The sequence below is a fragment of the Podarcis muralis genome, chromosome 13, assembly GCF_964188315.1.
Source record: "Podarcis muralis chromosome 13, rPodMur119.hap1.1, whole genome shotgun sequence".
Classification (NCBI taxonomy): domain Eukaryota; kingdom Metazoa; phylum Chordata; class Lepidosauria; order Squamata; family Lacertidae; genus Podarcis; species Podarcis muralis.
The window spans coordinates 36,712,064-36,725,791 of record NC_135667.1 but is presented as its reverse complement, the minus strand read 5'-3'; the positions used below and the strand labels follow the sequence as shown (position 1 = coordinate 36,725,791).

Here is a 13,728-nt window from a genome sequence, read left to right as displayed (position 1 = left end):
CATCCGCAAATGGACCTAATGGTCAGTGGTCCCTTTACCTTTACTCATCATAAATATTATCTGCTAGGGGCCCTTCAGCAATTGTTCTAGAGTTCAAGGGTTTTCCCCCCAGGATACCCAAGACAAGTATGTATGCAAGCTGTCAAGTTGCAAAGAAGACTTCATCGGTCAAAACGCATCCCTCATTGCCTGCTTTTACCATACTAGTGTTATCAACCAAGTCGTCCCCTTATTGCCTTATCCTACTGATTCCTTCTGTGATCTTCATATGCTGCCATCTTGCTGCAGTCAATGACATGTTGCCATCTGTAATGCCTTATTTTGTATATAATTTTTACTAAGTTTTCTGTTTTACAATTTAAAATACTCATTTTACATCCTTACGAAATCAATGACTTCCCTTCTCCTCTTTCCATGGTTCATTTCACATATCATAAATCCCTGCATATTTTACAAAAACTATACCATTCAGTATTCCATTACTGCATCCATCAAAACTTGTTTACACTGTTGAATTGATCTTAATGCTGCCGGCGTTTTCAGCTGAACACAGATTATTTCCCATATATTCAATAAACGTTTTCCAATCTGCTTTAAACGTATGTTCTTCTTGTTATTCTATATGTTAAGTCTGCAAGTTGTCCATATTCTGTCAACTTAAGTTGCCATTCTTCTTGGTTGGGACTTTGCTGGTTTTCCATTTTTGGACTAACAAAACACGGGCCGCAGTAGTGGCATACATAAATAACCTTTTTTGAATTTCAGTCTGAATTATCCCCAACAGAAAGGACTCTGTTGTTTTTTTTTGGGGGGGGGGGAGTATTTTTAACATTTATTTCAATTCATTATGGACCATTTCCCGATAATCTTTTACCCTTTAACAAATCCACCACATATCAAATAACGTTCCCTCCACCTCTTTGCATCTCCAGGACTTATAAGTGCTGTAATGCCTTTTTGTTAATTCAGCTATGTGGTGCTTATTATGCCAGGTATCTGTCAGTAGCTGTTTTTATGGGGTATGTGCATGTTGATGTTGTTGTTGTGTGTATGTTTATCTAAAATGATCTCCCCACACATCTCATCACCACCCTCAGCTCATCTCCTCCCAGTGATGGTTTTAGCACTTTTCTTAATGGGGTTGCAAATGACATGTTTACTTTCCTGCTATCTTTATCACCTTCTTCCCTGGACAGATTGACCCAGCAGGGAAGGGAATTAGAAGTTATTTGGATAAACATCAGCTTCCAGAGGCTTTGGGGTTACTCCTGAGTGGATTCCTCAGTCACCTCTTGCTTGCTTCCACCAAGTTTTTTGAGAAACTAAAAGCAGGATCAGGCCAGGATCAGGCCAGAGGTCCATTCTAACCAGCATCCAATGGCCAACCAAATACAGTGGTACCTCAGGTTAAGTGCTTAATTTGTTCTGGAGGTCCATTCTTAACCTGAAACTGTTCTTAACCTGAAGCACCACTTTAGCTAATGGGGCCTCGAGCTCCCGCCACGCCGCCAGAACACGATTTCTGTTCTCACCCTGAAGCAAAGTTCTTAACCTGAAGCACTATTTCTGGGTTAGCGGAGTCTGTAACCTGAAGCGTATGTAACCTGAAGCGTATGTAACCTGAGGTACCACTGTACTTGTGGGAAGTCTATAAGCAAGACATGAGTGCAAAAGCACTTTTCCACACGTGTAATTCTGAGCAACCGATACTCAACGTTAATCAGTGTGCAGGCATGCACTCAAATTCTCAGACACATTAACCAACAGAAAGCCAGAGAAAATCCCAGGATGTACACACCAAGTTACAAAAGCAAATTTACCATATTTATTTCTTTGCTCAGTGAAAGCAGAGCTTCTGTAAACAGCTTGTTCAGCTTTGGGGGAGGCAGTTTTGGTGTTAAGCCCCATGTTTTCCTCAGCGGAAAAATCAACCGGCGTTAGACCTGCAGACTCTGCCAATTAATGAGGTGCAATTAATTTAGATGAGCTTTTGCAAGCGCGCACCTCAACAAAAAAAGAGGAGTTTGTTATTGCAGTAAGTTTGGGTTCAATACCTCGAGGAATGGCTTAACGTATTGCCTTTATTAAAAAGCAGTTACAACAACTAGTTTTGTGCACTAGACAGCTCAGTTGGTACAGCATGAGACTCTTAATCTTCGGGTTGTGGGTTCAAGCCCCACAATGGGCAAAATGATTCCTGCATTGCAGGGGGTTGGTCTAGATGACACTCATGTTCCCTTCCAATGCTATGATTTAGCTGGCCGGGCTGCACTTCCTCACTCTACTCTCCAAGAATCATCTGTGTGTGTGTGTGTGTGTAATATTTATTAAGTTTTCTCTTTTACAATTTAAAATATTCATTGAACAACCTTAAAATGTCAGTGACTTCCCTTCTTCTCTTTCCATGGTTCAATTTGCATATCATAAATCCCTGCATATTTTACATAAACTAAACCATTCAGTATTCCACTAATACAGTGGTACCTCGGGTTAAGTACTTAATTCGTTCCGGAGGTCCGTTCTTAACCTGAAACTGTTCTTAACCTGAAGACCACTTTAGCTAATGGGGCCTCCCGCTGCCGCCGCGCCGCCGGAGCACAATTTCTGTTCTCATCCTGAAGCAAAGTTCTTAACCTGAGGTACTATTTCTGGGTTAGCGGAGTCTGTAACATGAAGCGTATGTAACCTGAGGTACCACTGTATATTCATCAAAACTTGTTTACATTGTTGAATTTATCTTAATGCTGCCAACGTTCTCAAGTGTACACAATTCCCTTCCCATATATTCAGTAAACATTTTCCAGTCTTCTTTAAACGTATGTTCTTCTTGTTCTCTTATTCTATATGTTAGGTCCGCAAGCTGCACAAAATTCCATGAGTTGCCATTCTTCTTTAGTTGGGACCTCGCTCATTTTCCATTTTGGGGCTAACAAAACACGGGCTGCAGTGGTGGCATACATAAATAGCCTTTTTTTTACATCTAGGAATTTCTATCTGAACTTTCCCCAACAAAAAGGGTTTGGGGGAGTTGTTGTTTTTTGGAAAAGTACATCTAAACATTTTTTTCAATTCATTATAAATTATTTCCCAATACTCTTACCCTTTTACAAGTCCACCACATATGAGTCCACTTCTAACTAATAGCTTCTGCTGCCTTATTTATTTCACCATACAAATGGAAGCGACTCTCTGATGAGATTGGTTTTTAAACTTTCTATTTTTACATGCATTATATTGTAACAGCTTCAAAAAAAAATCCTTCTTGTCAGCCAGAGGACTTTGACCATGGATGGTACTTAACATATGTACTTTTTCTTGTATTATAATTTATAGAATGGTGCAATCAGGCTTCAATGAGTACAGTCAGGGTGACTGTAGTGTTTCTTGATCATGTAATTAAAAAACAAGAAACAAAATAACTCCTGTCTGGAAACCTACTTGCCCACTGTGGACGGAGGTATGGATCCAGAATCGGCCTCCACAGTGACTTAAGGACACACCATATTCATGTAAAATAATCTTAATCAGCTATGAGTGATCACCAAAGAATAGGCTTCAAATAATCCATAATAATACAACAATAATACAACATTACACCATAAGAATTAACTCTCAAAATATCAGCAAATTATAATTTGGACAGAAATTGATCCTCCCTCAACCATTACAATAACTCCACCAAGAAAAAGCTCCAAACTGGGAAAGAAAGGAGCCCTGCAACTTTAAGAGCCGCCCCTTCCTTCTCTTTTCCGTTTTGAAGTTTCCCCATTCTTTCTTCCTTTCTTTTCAAGCCCCGACTCCTGGGATTCGTCACTGGCAGCAGGGAGGGAGGCGCAGACTCGCTGTGACCAATGACAAGCCACCTATTTAGCATATGAGCCATAAGGGGTTCAAAACCTCGTTTTTGAAGGGTACATAAATAAATCCCGGCTTAAAAGGTTGCATTTTTAAATTAAAAAACCAAGGATTCGCGTTTTACTGCCCCAAATGAGACAGAACACACGCTGGGATTTTGCTCACTGTTACCTGCAAGTGCATCGCGCTGTTTGTGGGCTGACGTCGCGGGCAACTATTTTCTAGTGATTTCAGCTCTTTTTGTATTTGTCTAGCAGGTTTTCTGCAGTAGCAGAAAGCCGTCCCAGAATTGTGCAATGATAGATATTTGAAAATAGATACGATCGCCATACAGCTGTGCGTATAAAACTTGGGAGAAACCATTGATTAGATTCCCTATTCTGATTTAATTTTTCTCCCATGCATGGATGCTTTTCCGGCTGTGTTAAAACACATGGAAGCAATATTAACATAGATTTTGCATTTAAGGCATATTATTTAGAGCCGATGGCTTCTGATTCCTTGCTTTTTCCTCTGATATCTGCATATAATCTAGATATATTTTACATTATTTTTTACCCCTGTAAAGTACATTTTGAGAAACGCTATTCATTCTGAAAATAAAAACCCATTGCGGATTGATTTTGCGTCCCATTTGAAAACCCACTTGCAGGCGGTATATCTTTAAAATGCTTATTTTATTTTATTTAAAAGCTACATTTTACACATTTTCCTAGAATTGGAAGGGAACCCTTGAGTCATTTAGTCCAGCCCCCACTTAAAAAAAAAAGTCAAAAGGAAAGAAAACTCAAGATGCTTTGCACTAATACCAGCAGAGGTTGTCTTGCTTTGCTTTTGGAATATAGAAAACTGGCTGGCCTGAACCCGTTTTTCTTGCACTCTTTAACCAGCCCAGTCCTGAAGTCCCATCATCTGTTGCTGCCTGCAGCTTATTGGTTAAGAAGTTCTTCCTTCTCCAATTACATTATTCCGTCCGGAAGATCCCGCCTCCGCCCAGGGAATTGCGGCGTCGCAGCCACAAATGACGGTTAGTTAACCGTGCAAACCAGCAGAGGGGGTATAGCTCAGTGGTAGAGCATTTGACTGCAGATCAAGAGGTCCCTGGTTCAAATCCGGGTGCCCCCTCAACTAGCTTTTTTGTTTTTTAAACACCATAATCATACTTAAAAGGCATAACTGGTTTTAATTAGATCTTCTGCAAAATTAATTAAAAAGGGAACGATGCTTTTTCTTTTAGCAAACAATATGGCAAGTAAATGCGCCTGGCTTTAAAAGCAAAGACTTTCGCAAACCCTACCACAGTTTTAACATTTGTCTCGTGTGGATGACAAGAAGATATGCTACGCACTGGCTACCCTTCACTTTTTATAAAATGTATAAAATGGTAATTCCAGATCGTAGTCATGTGACTTTTTTTTACATCCTGGGGGTGCATTGCTCTTAAACTCTTTTTTGTGAGCATGCTTAAAGTGTGTGCGTTTTGTGTTCAAAATAATAATAATAATGCACGAATAATCAGAGAGAGGGCTGTTTAATTTCAAAGCGGAGATTGAATGGAGCGATTCGGATGTCAAGTCAAAGGCTGCAAGATATTGCGTTGCTTTAAAGTTGCAATTCTCGCGGCCGCCCAGAGGAGGCGCTAGTTCGCCTTCAGACGGGAGTGGGAGAGATTTGGAGCAAAGAAACAGGCAGGAATACATCATCATCATCATCATCTCTATAAGCGGACCATAAGTAGAAAACTGCACTTTATGAGAGGGATCCTGTAGTTGCATCTGCAAAGATTTTAAAAACTCAGGGCCAAACTACTACAAAGGCGTCAGTGCAATGCATGCTTTTTTGTGATTAGCTAAATGGCAGTGGCGCTTTCATAAGCCATAGTTCCAAAATTCTCCCACCACCATCCAAGTTGCTATTTGCCCTAGGAGGAGTAGAAATCAGCTTTATTAGATAAAACTGAGGGCCCCTCTTGACTGACATTTTATAGCTGGTGTATTCTGCCACAACTTCTTGATATCATTAATAGTGCATTTGGGGGGGGGGGTTCTGCTTTTTTGGGGGGGTTGTTACTTTTCCCACTTTATTTCAAATTTTCTGCTGGATTGTTATTTTAAATCCATAATAAAGTCTTGATTTTTTAAAAAACAACTTGTCCAGGGCTTTTGTTTTTCAATTAAATAGCCCTGGCAAAATGTGCCTTCTGACATCCTGAATGGAACAGAGTTTTCACAATATTATTTTCATAGCAAGATTTATATTTACAGCTTGATTGTAATAAAAACTCAAAGCAGTTTATTTTCCCTGGCATCCTAACCAACCTCTAACCAGATTCCTTTCGGATCTCCATCACTCACTTTCTGCAGGACTACAGAGATGCAGGAAAGGGAACTCAGGATATCACCCTGACGAGAAGACAGAGAGTTAGGTGAAGAGCAGAGGAGATGAACTGAGGTGGAACTAAGAACCAGAGATTATAGTTATAGGGAACAGGTTGATTAGCTCTATGCCACAAATGGGAATAATATATATTAATTTCCCATCATCTGGCAACAGATCTATAAGAGGCTGGGCAATCCAACATCTGTTGCATACCTACTGCGCATTTAAAGCAAATGACTTCCCCTAAAGAATGCCGGGATCCATAGTTTACCCTAACAGAGCTACAATTCGCAGCGCCCTTAACAAGCGAAAGTTCCCAGGGTTCTTTGGGCGAAGTCACTTGCTTTAAATGTATAATGTACAGGCATAGAGTGTTATAACCCTTGTCAAGAGAGCAGGTGTGACGATGGGCTTATCACAATTGCACAGTTATGTCTAATGTCTTCATATTTAATTTCTTAACAGGTTGTGCTTTTAGAAGATTAGCCCTGGGACCTTGACTGTGGAATGAATGAACGAATGTGTGTGTGTGTTGACTTTGGAAGTCAAAAGACTGAAGACCTAGAAAGCGAGGAAAAACACTCGCAGGAAGATCTTGCAAATAAAAATGGAGAATGTGGGAAATGTAGCAACTAGGAGTCAGCTAACAAAACTCTGCCCTTCAGCTATGGAGGGGAACAAGGAGTGGCAGGAGAAAAAACAGACCGTCCAAGGCATAGAGACAAAAGGACCAAGCGGTCAGGATGCCGAGCTGAACATCATTAAGCGTCAATCTCAGGAACCATCTAGCTAAATGAACGCCAGTGTCTGACGTCGTCGGTGAGTATTTGAGGTTATTTCTGCTGGCTGTTTTAAGTCCAGGCTCTTGGAGGAAACTGGCCAGAAGGCTTAGTCTGGGGATGGAGAGATTAGCTTGGCTATACCATATTCTCCAGCATATTCGCATCTTCACTTTGGATAGATGAGCTTTGAATGATTTCCTCTTAGGTGAAGGACTTGACGCAGCCAAACTGCAACTTTCTTCTGCTCTTGATGTTCTGAGGAGGAGCCATGGAGGAGTCGGTCCACATCTGGAGCTTCACGGCAGCTGTGCTTTGCATTTCCCTTCTGAATTTGGTCTGCGCTTTGGTAAGTCCCTTCCAGCTTGTCTTGCTTGATCACAGCTCATACTTTTTTTAAGGGAAGTCACAAAATGGTAGAGGGCTTGCCTTGCAGGCAGGCAGGTGCCTCGTTTAATCCATGGCATCCCTAGGTAGGGCTGGAGGAGATTCCCTGTCTGTAACCCTGCCCGTCAGTGTTGACACCATGGAGCTACATGGACGCCATGATCTGACACAGAGCCCTTCCAGGTGGGTGTTTTATTGCATTAGTATCATTGGTGCATCCGTGGTGGATTTATTCCGCTTTAGTTTGTTTTGCGGCGCTTTCCCTATGCTACCACATGATCACATGAAGGTCTCTGTGTGTGGTTTGGGAGCTGCACGGTCAGGGAAAAAACAATGCTGTCCAGGGTTGTAAAGACTGCAGAGAGAATAATTGGGTGCACTCTTCCCACCTTGGATCAAATCTATGCTTCCAAGTGCCATAAGAAGGCTGCAGAGATAGCGCAGGATAGTGCACACCCCGAAAATGATCTCTTTCAGCTTCTGCCTTCTGGAAGAAGGTTGTTGTTGTTGTTTAGTCATTTAGTCGTGACCGACTCTTTGTGACCCCATGGACCAGAGCACGCCAGGCACTCCTGTCTTCCACTGCCTCCCGCAGTTTGGTCAAACTCATGCTGGTAGCTTCGAGAACACCGTCCAACCATCTTGTCCTCTGTCGTCCCCTTCTCCTTGTGCCCTCCATCTTCCCCAACATCAGGGTCTTTTCCAGGGAGTCTTCTCTTCTCATGAGGTGGCCAAAGTATTGGAGTCTCAGCTTCAGGATCTGTCCTTCCAGTGAGCACTCAGGGCTGATTTCCTTAAGAATGGAGAGGTTTGATCTTCTTGCAGTCCATGGGACTCTCAAGAGTCTCCTCCAGCACCATAATTCAAAAGCATCCATTCTTCAGCTATCAGCCTTCTTTATGGTCCAGCTCTCACTTCCATACATCACTACTGGGAAAATCATAGCTTTAACAATACGGACCTTTGTTGGCAAGGTGATGTCTCTGGAATAAGGTACAGGGTTATAAAGACTAGGACTCAGTGGCGTAGCGTGGGGGGTGCAGGGGGGGCCACCCGCACCGGGCGCAACATCTGGGGTTAGGGCAAATCCACAGGTTAGGGGGCGCAAATCCACGGGTTAGGGGGCGCAAATTACTTGCCTTGCCCCGGGTGCTGACAACCCACGCTACGCCACTGCTAGGACTAGCCACCTGAGAAACAGTTTCTATCCAAATGCGATTTTGGTTTTAAACGCAGTGTAAGGAGTCTCTATGGGAGTATATTGTATTTAAAAATGGGGTATCAGAGTTTTTAGGGGGCTAACCAGGTTGGGATAGCTGGGATAGCAGGCTTATGTCTTACGTAGATTTTTTCAATTTTGTTGTTTTGTATGGGACAATGACAATAAAGATTATTGTATCGTATCACTGCCCGGAGGGGATATAGCACAACGAAAGTAGGACAACAACAAAACAGAACAGTTGCAGTGTGAAAAGTTAAAAGATTTCAGTAGGAAACGACAAGGTAGGCACTGAAGCAGTGTGACCACCCCAAAACTTTTGAAGGTGCCAACAGCATTGAAAGAGGGACCACCCTGGAGGCATAATCACAAATACTGTATACGATGAATGCACGACAAAAAAGAACATCTGAAGGGGGAGAGCTTCCTGTGTTCCTCCTCTCATGGCCTTATGGCAAACATTTGGCCCAATGGCTAGGAACTTTTGCTGCAACCCTCCCCTCCCAGGAACTGAAATGTGGCGATTTCTGTTCCATCAGACAGTAAGAGTTAGTCAACGAGGTCTTTTGGTGTGGCAAAGTGGTGTCACATTAAGACTCTAAGACTCTAAGATTAAGGTTCTAATCATTGCTCAATCCTGCTCTCTCTCTGAAATCAGAACGACTTAAAATATATATGCGAGAAAGGAAGTTGGAGGGGAACAGAGATGCAGTGAGGCTGTGCGCTCACCATTCATTAAAGCACATGCTCCGAGAATCTTGGGAACCGTAGTTTACCATTAGCAGAGCTATAATTCCCAGAACCTTTAACAAACTACACTTCCCAATATTCTTTTTTTGGGGGTGTGTGTGGAATGTGCTTTAAATGCATTGTGTGTATTCAGGCTCCGTTAGGGTCCAGATTTAGTAATCTTTATATGATGATGTATATTACTTCTAACCAGTGCTTTCCCCACTGGAGGGACGCGGGAGTACGCATACCCCTAAAAATTTTGTGAATGTTTGTACTTTTGTTCATTTACTGTATTTATTTTCCCCAATTTGGACTATAAAATGGTGGTTTTCTTGAGTCAAAATGAGAGTACCCCTAAATATTTTTTTATATACAGTGGTACCTCGGGTTGAGAACTTAATTCATTCCAGAGGTCCATTCTTAACCTGAAACTGTTCTTAACCTGAGGTACCATTTTAGCTAACGGGGCCTCCCGCGGCTGCCGCCACACAATTTCTGTTCTCATCCTGAAGCAAAGTTCTTAACCCGAGGTACTATTTCTGGATTAGTGGAGTCTGTAACCTGAAGCGTCTGTAACCCGAGGTACCACTGTATATAAGGGGGGGGGGGAGCACTGGTTCTGTTAATTTAATTTAATGGCCTTTAGATGATGGTGTATGTTACTTCTAAATGTTGTAAGCCATCCCTGTTGCATTTGGGGAGGTGGGCTCCTGCCTGTTCTGCCCCAAACTTCCACCCTGATGGCAACAGAGCGGGAAAGGTATCACCTGCAGGCTATGCTGGCAGACTTGAACACAAAGCAAACTATGTTTGGTTACATCAGTTCCCAAACGATTCCATGTTTCTCCTCTGCAGAGCTGTTGCTTGCTAACTTTAGCACGGTGCTGTCAAAAGCTGAACGAGACAAAAAACGTCTTGTTCTTGGCTGGGTTAGGCTGCGGTGTGTGGCACTGCAGCCCAAATCAGAGAAGACGAATGACGGCTTGTTAACAGGGTGACAGGTGTAACAGGATGGTGAAGGAATCCTCAAGGTCGGCACAAAAAAATATTTCAGAGGCTCAAAGGGGATCTCTCTTTCAACATTATGAAGCAATGCAGAACTCTTTCATATGCTTTCTTCCAGCCCAGCTTTTCCAGGCAGCACAATTATACCTCTCTGCAACTGTTTGTTGTTGTTGTTTAGTCGTTTAGTCGTGTCCGACTCTTCGTGACCCCATGGACCAGAGCACGCCAGGCACTCCTGTCTTCCACTGCCTCCCGCAGTTTGGTCAAACTCATGCTGGTAGCTTCAAGAACACTGTCCAACCATCTCGTCCTCTGTCGTCCCCTTCTCCTTGTGCCCTCCATCTTTCCCAACATCAGGGTCTTTTCCAGGGAGTCTTCTCTTCTCATGAGGTGGCCAAAGTATTGGAGCCTCAGCTTCAGGATCTGTCCTTCCAGTGAGCATTCAGGGCTGATTTCCTTCAGAATGGAGAGGTTTGATCTTCTTGCATGGGACTCTCAAGAGTCTCCTCCAGCACCTGTTAGTTTTAACAATTCTGCGATGCTGCATCACAAACTCTCACAGCCATTTCAACGCCCGCTCCCCAAATAACAAAACCAAACTCTTAAGATTACAAATTCCCCAAAATACCATATGTGTACCTGCCACACCTCCAGTTGAAGCCGGACGAAAAGTTGACAGCCTTCTCGAAATGGGCTCTAGCTCAGACTTTGCAGAGCCTCAAAAGGGAATGAACACCTGGACTGCACATCTACCTTTGCTGCAAGTCAGCCTTCCTCAGCTTGGGGCCCAGCTGTGCTGACTGGGGCTGATGAGTGTTGTGGTTAAAACATCTGGATTGGTGGGGGGAAAGGTTCAAGAAAGTTGCTTAATTCTGTGGATGGGAGGATGCTCTCAGTCATTCTGGCGGAGCTGAGAAATGATGGGAAATTTGTGGACCAGTGCTGATATAGGTCCACAAAAACAATGATTTTGCCATCTGATGATATGGTCTTGCAAGATGGACACGAGACTTGAAGACGACAGCGAGGACACCCCAGACACACAGTGAACTCTTAAAAGACCTGTTAGGATGAAAAGACAATTGTCAGTCAACAAGTTGTAGGCAACTTTCCACTGCTGTGACTCTCTTTTCTTTTTTTAATTGTTAATATTTAACTTGCTTTTTTGTAAATACCTTAAATAAAATGCCACTTTTTTGAGAAAAAAAGAAAAAAGATTTAATATAAATGAGAGCTCAAAGAGGAAGGTGTGACTTTAAAGAAGGCAGCTGTTTTATTCCCACCTTTCCATCACGCTTGTGTTTTTTGTCCCAGTGCGACATTTTGATCAATTACAAGATGTTGAAAAGGCCCGGCCTCTTATTTTATGACACAGATTTTGATCAGTTCAGATGCGGAAAGCCCAGCATATATTCATTTATGGGGTTTTTTTAATCGTTTTCTGATTCTAAAGGTTTGGCTGTGCTGCCTTGATTCCATCTCCACTTTAACACCTGGGGCTATAGCAGGACGTTGTTGTTGTTGCTGCTGCCTCTCCCTGTGTTTGTAGCAGCTCTGGAAATTTAATTCTTGATAAGGTCCTTATCGGCCTTCTCAAAATGGCCTGTGCAGATGAGTGATTTAATTGTGGCAGTCACATTTGGGCCTGCTTTCATTGTCTATCGCCGCCCACTTTTTATGTGGCACGGCTTCTCCATTTCCTGACAATATTGCAAAGGAAATGAACCGGTCCGTGGCAAATATGAAACAATCTCATAGCACCTCATCACAGCTTTTAATACATCCATGTTTCCCACGACCATCCATTAAAGGTTTGCCGCTAATGGTCCAGCTCTGCTTTGACATTTCATCTCGTTTTCCTCTCCCATTGCATACCTGTTTCTTCCAACACATTTCTCCCTGGTTTTTTTTTTACTTTTTAAAAAGTTTATTTGTTTATATTCTTCTAAGTTGATGGGACACCTGGACTCTCGTTCTAATTCTGGGGTGCAAGACAGTGAATTTAGCATGCTAAAGTGTTCAACTCATATATTTTTTTTTTTTTTAAATAAGCCAGGAGGCTGGCTTCCTGATGAAGTAATTGCTTGAAGAGATGGACCATTAAGAGAGCAAAAAGACAGGGCGATGGCCCATCCTGGCAGCCATCAACAAGGAAAACACTCTCTGCCAGACCGCAGAGGGGTGGCAGCCCAGCCCTGGGCAAAAGACAATACAGAGCTAGAAGGGAGGAGAGTCAGAATCGCAGTGGGCTGGCGTAAGCAAGAGGAGACGCTCATCTCGCTTTACTGGCCGAGGGAGCCGGCAAACAGCTTCCGGGTCATGTGGCCAGCATGACTAAGCCGCTTCTGGCGAAGCAGAGCAACGCACGGAACTGCCATTAACCTTCCCGCCGGAGCGGTACCTATTTATCTACTTGCACTTTTTGGCGTGCTTTCGAGCAACGGGAGCTCACCCCATCACGGGGATTCGAACTGCCGACCTTCTGATCGGCAAGTCCTAGGCTCTGTGGTTTAACCCACAGCGCTACCCGTGTCAGGTTGTATATATGTGTAAATGGGACGCGGGTGGTACTGTGGTCTAAACCACTGAGCCCCTTTGGCTTGCCGATCAGGTTGGTGGTTCAAATCCGAATACGTAAAATATTTACATACTGTATTTTATCCTTCGAAATGTGCCTTTCTCCAAATTTTGCACACCCAATATAAAAACACATATATTGATGGGAATAACATACAAAACCATATCACATTTGTGGAATTCCCTTGCAGAAATGCATATATTAATCCAAATTGTGTACAAAAATGCATATATATATTTGGATAAATCTGCATAAAAATGAACATGGATTTAAAATAAATAAATAAATTGGAAAGGGGGCAAGCTGGATTTAAGATGAGTAAGAATAGGAAACTAAGAGAAACCAATACTGTCGGATTTGGTCATCCCTAGCCCAAGCCAAGTCAATGGGAGAGGCTTTGCTGCCACATTCCTGTCTCTGACGTTGTTGGTGCTGGAGGAACCAAACGGCACGTGGTCCCAGGTGAGCCAATGGACTTCACAGCCTCATCTCTCCCTTCTTCATTTGTTTGGCAGGTGGACACCGATGATGTTCTAACCAAAGAAGAACAGATTTACTTGCTGAACGAAGCTAAAGAAAAATGTCACCAGCAGATAAATACCCAGAAGGAAACAGTCCAAGGTACCTGCTTTTTCTGCATTTCTAACTTTTGGTGCTGGGGCCCCAAATGCATAAAAACATTTTAAAAAATGGTTGAGTCGTATTATTGACATCGGACATCAAAGGAAAGCATGGCACTTGTTAAATGTTGTCTCCTAAAGGAGGAAGAAAGTTAGACTGGATCACTGGGGATG

At 42.8% G+C, this 13,728-nt stretch overlaps 1 protein-coding gene and 2 non-coding genes across 4 annotated transcripts in view; all 3 read left to right on the top strand.

Moving 5' to 3' along the window:
* Positions 1-4,077: 4,077 nt before the first annotated feature.
* On the top strand, positions 4,078-4,138 carry LOC114583762 (U7 small nuclear RNA). Its single transcript, XR_003703591.1, has one exon. It is a non-coding gene; the product is annotated as a U7 small nuclear RNA (small nuclear RNA).
* Positions 4,139-4,908: 770 nt separating this feature from the next.
* Positions 4,909-4,980, top strand: TRNAC-GCA (transfer RNA cysteine (anticodon GCA)). Its single transcript has one exon. It is a non-coding gene; the product is annotated as a tRNA-Cys (tRNA).
* Positions 4,981-6,706: 1,726 nt separating this feature from the next.
* LOC114582619 (parathyroid hormone/parathyroid hormone-related peptide receptor-like) overlaps positions 6,707-13,728 on the top strand; it is a 28,354-nt gene continuing 21,332 nt past the window's right edge. The window contains exons 1-3 of one of the 2 annotated variants that reach the window (XM_028703791.2): positions 6,707-7,053; positions 7,240-7,362; positions 13,450-13,555. In XM_028703791.2, the coding sequence (XP_028559624.2) occupies positions 7,285-7,362; positions 13,450-13,555 (184 nt within the window). In that variant the 5' untranslated portion in view covers positions 6,707-7,053; positions 7,240-7,284. Of the gene's footprint in view, positions 7,054-7,221; positions 7,363-13,449; positions 13,556-13,728 lie in introns of both variants that reach the window. The other variant, XM_028703788.2, reaches the window with a different exon arrangement.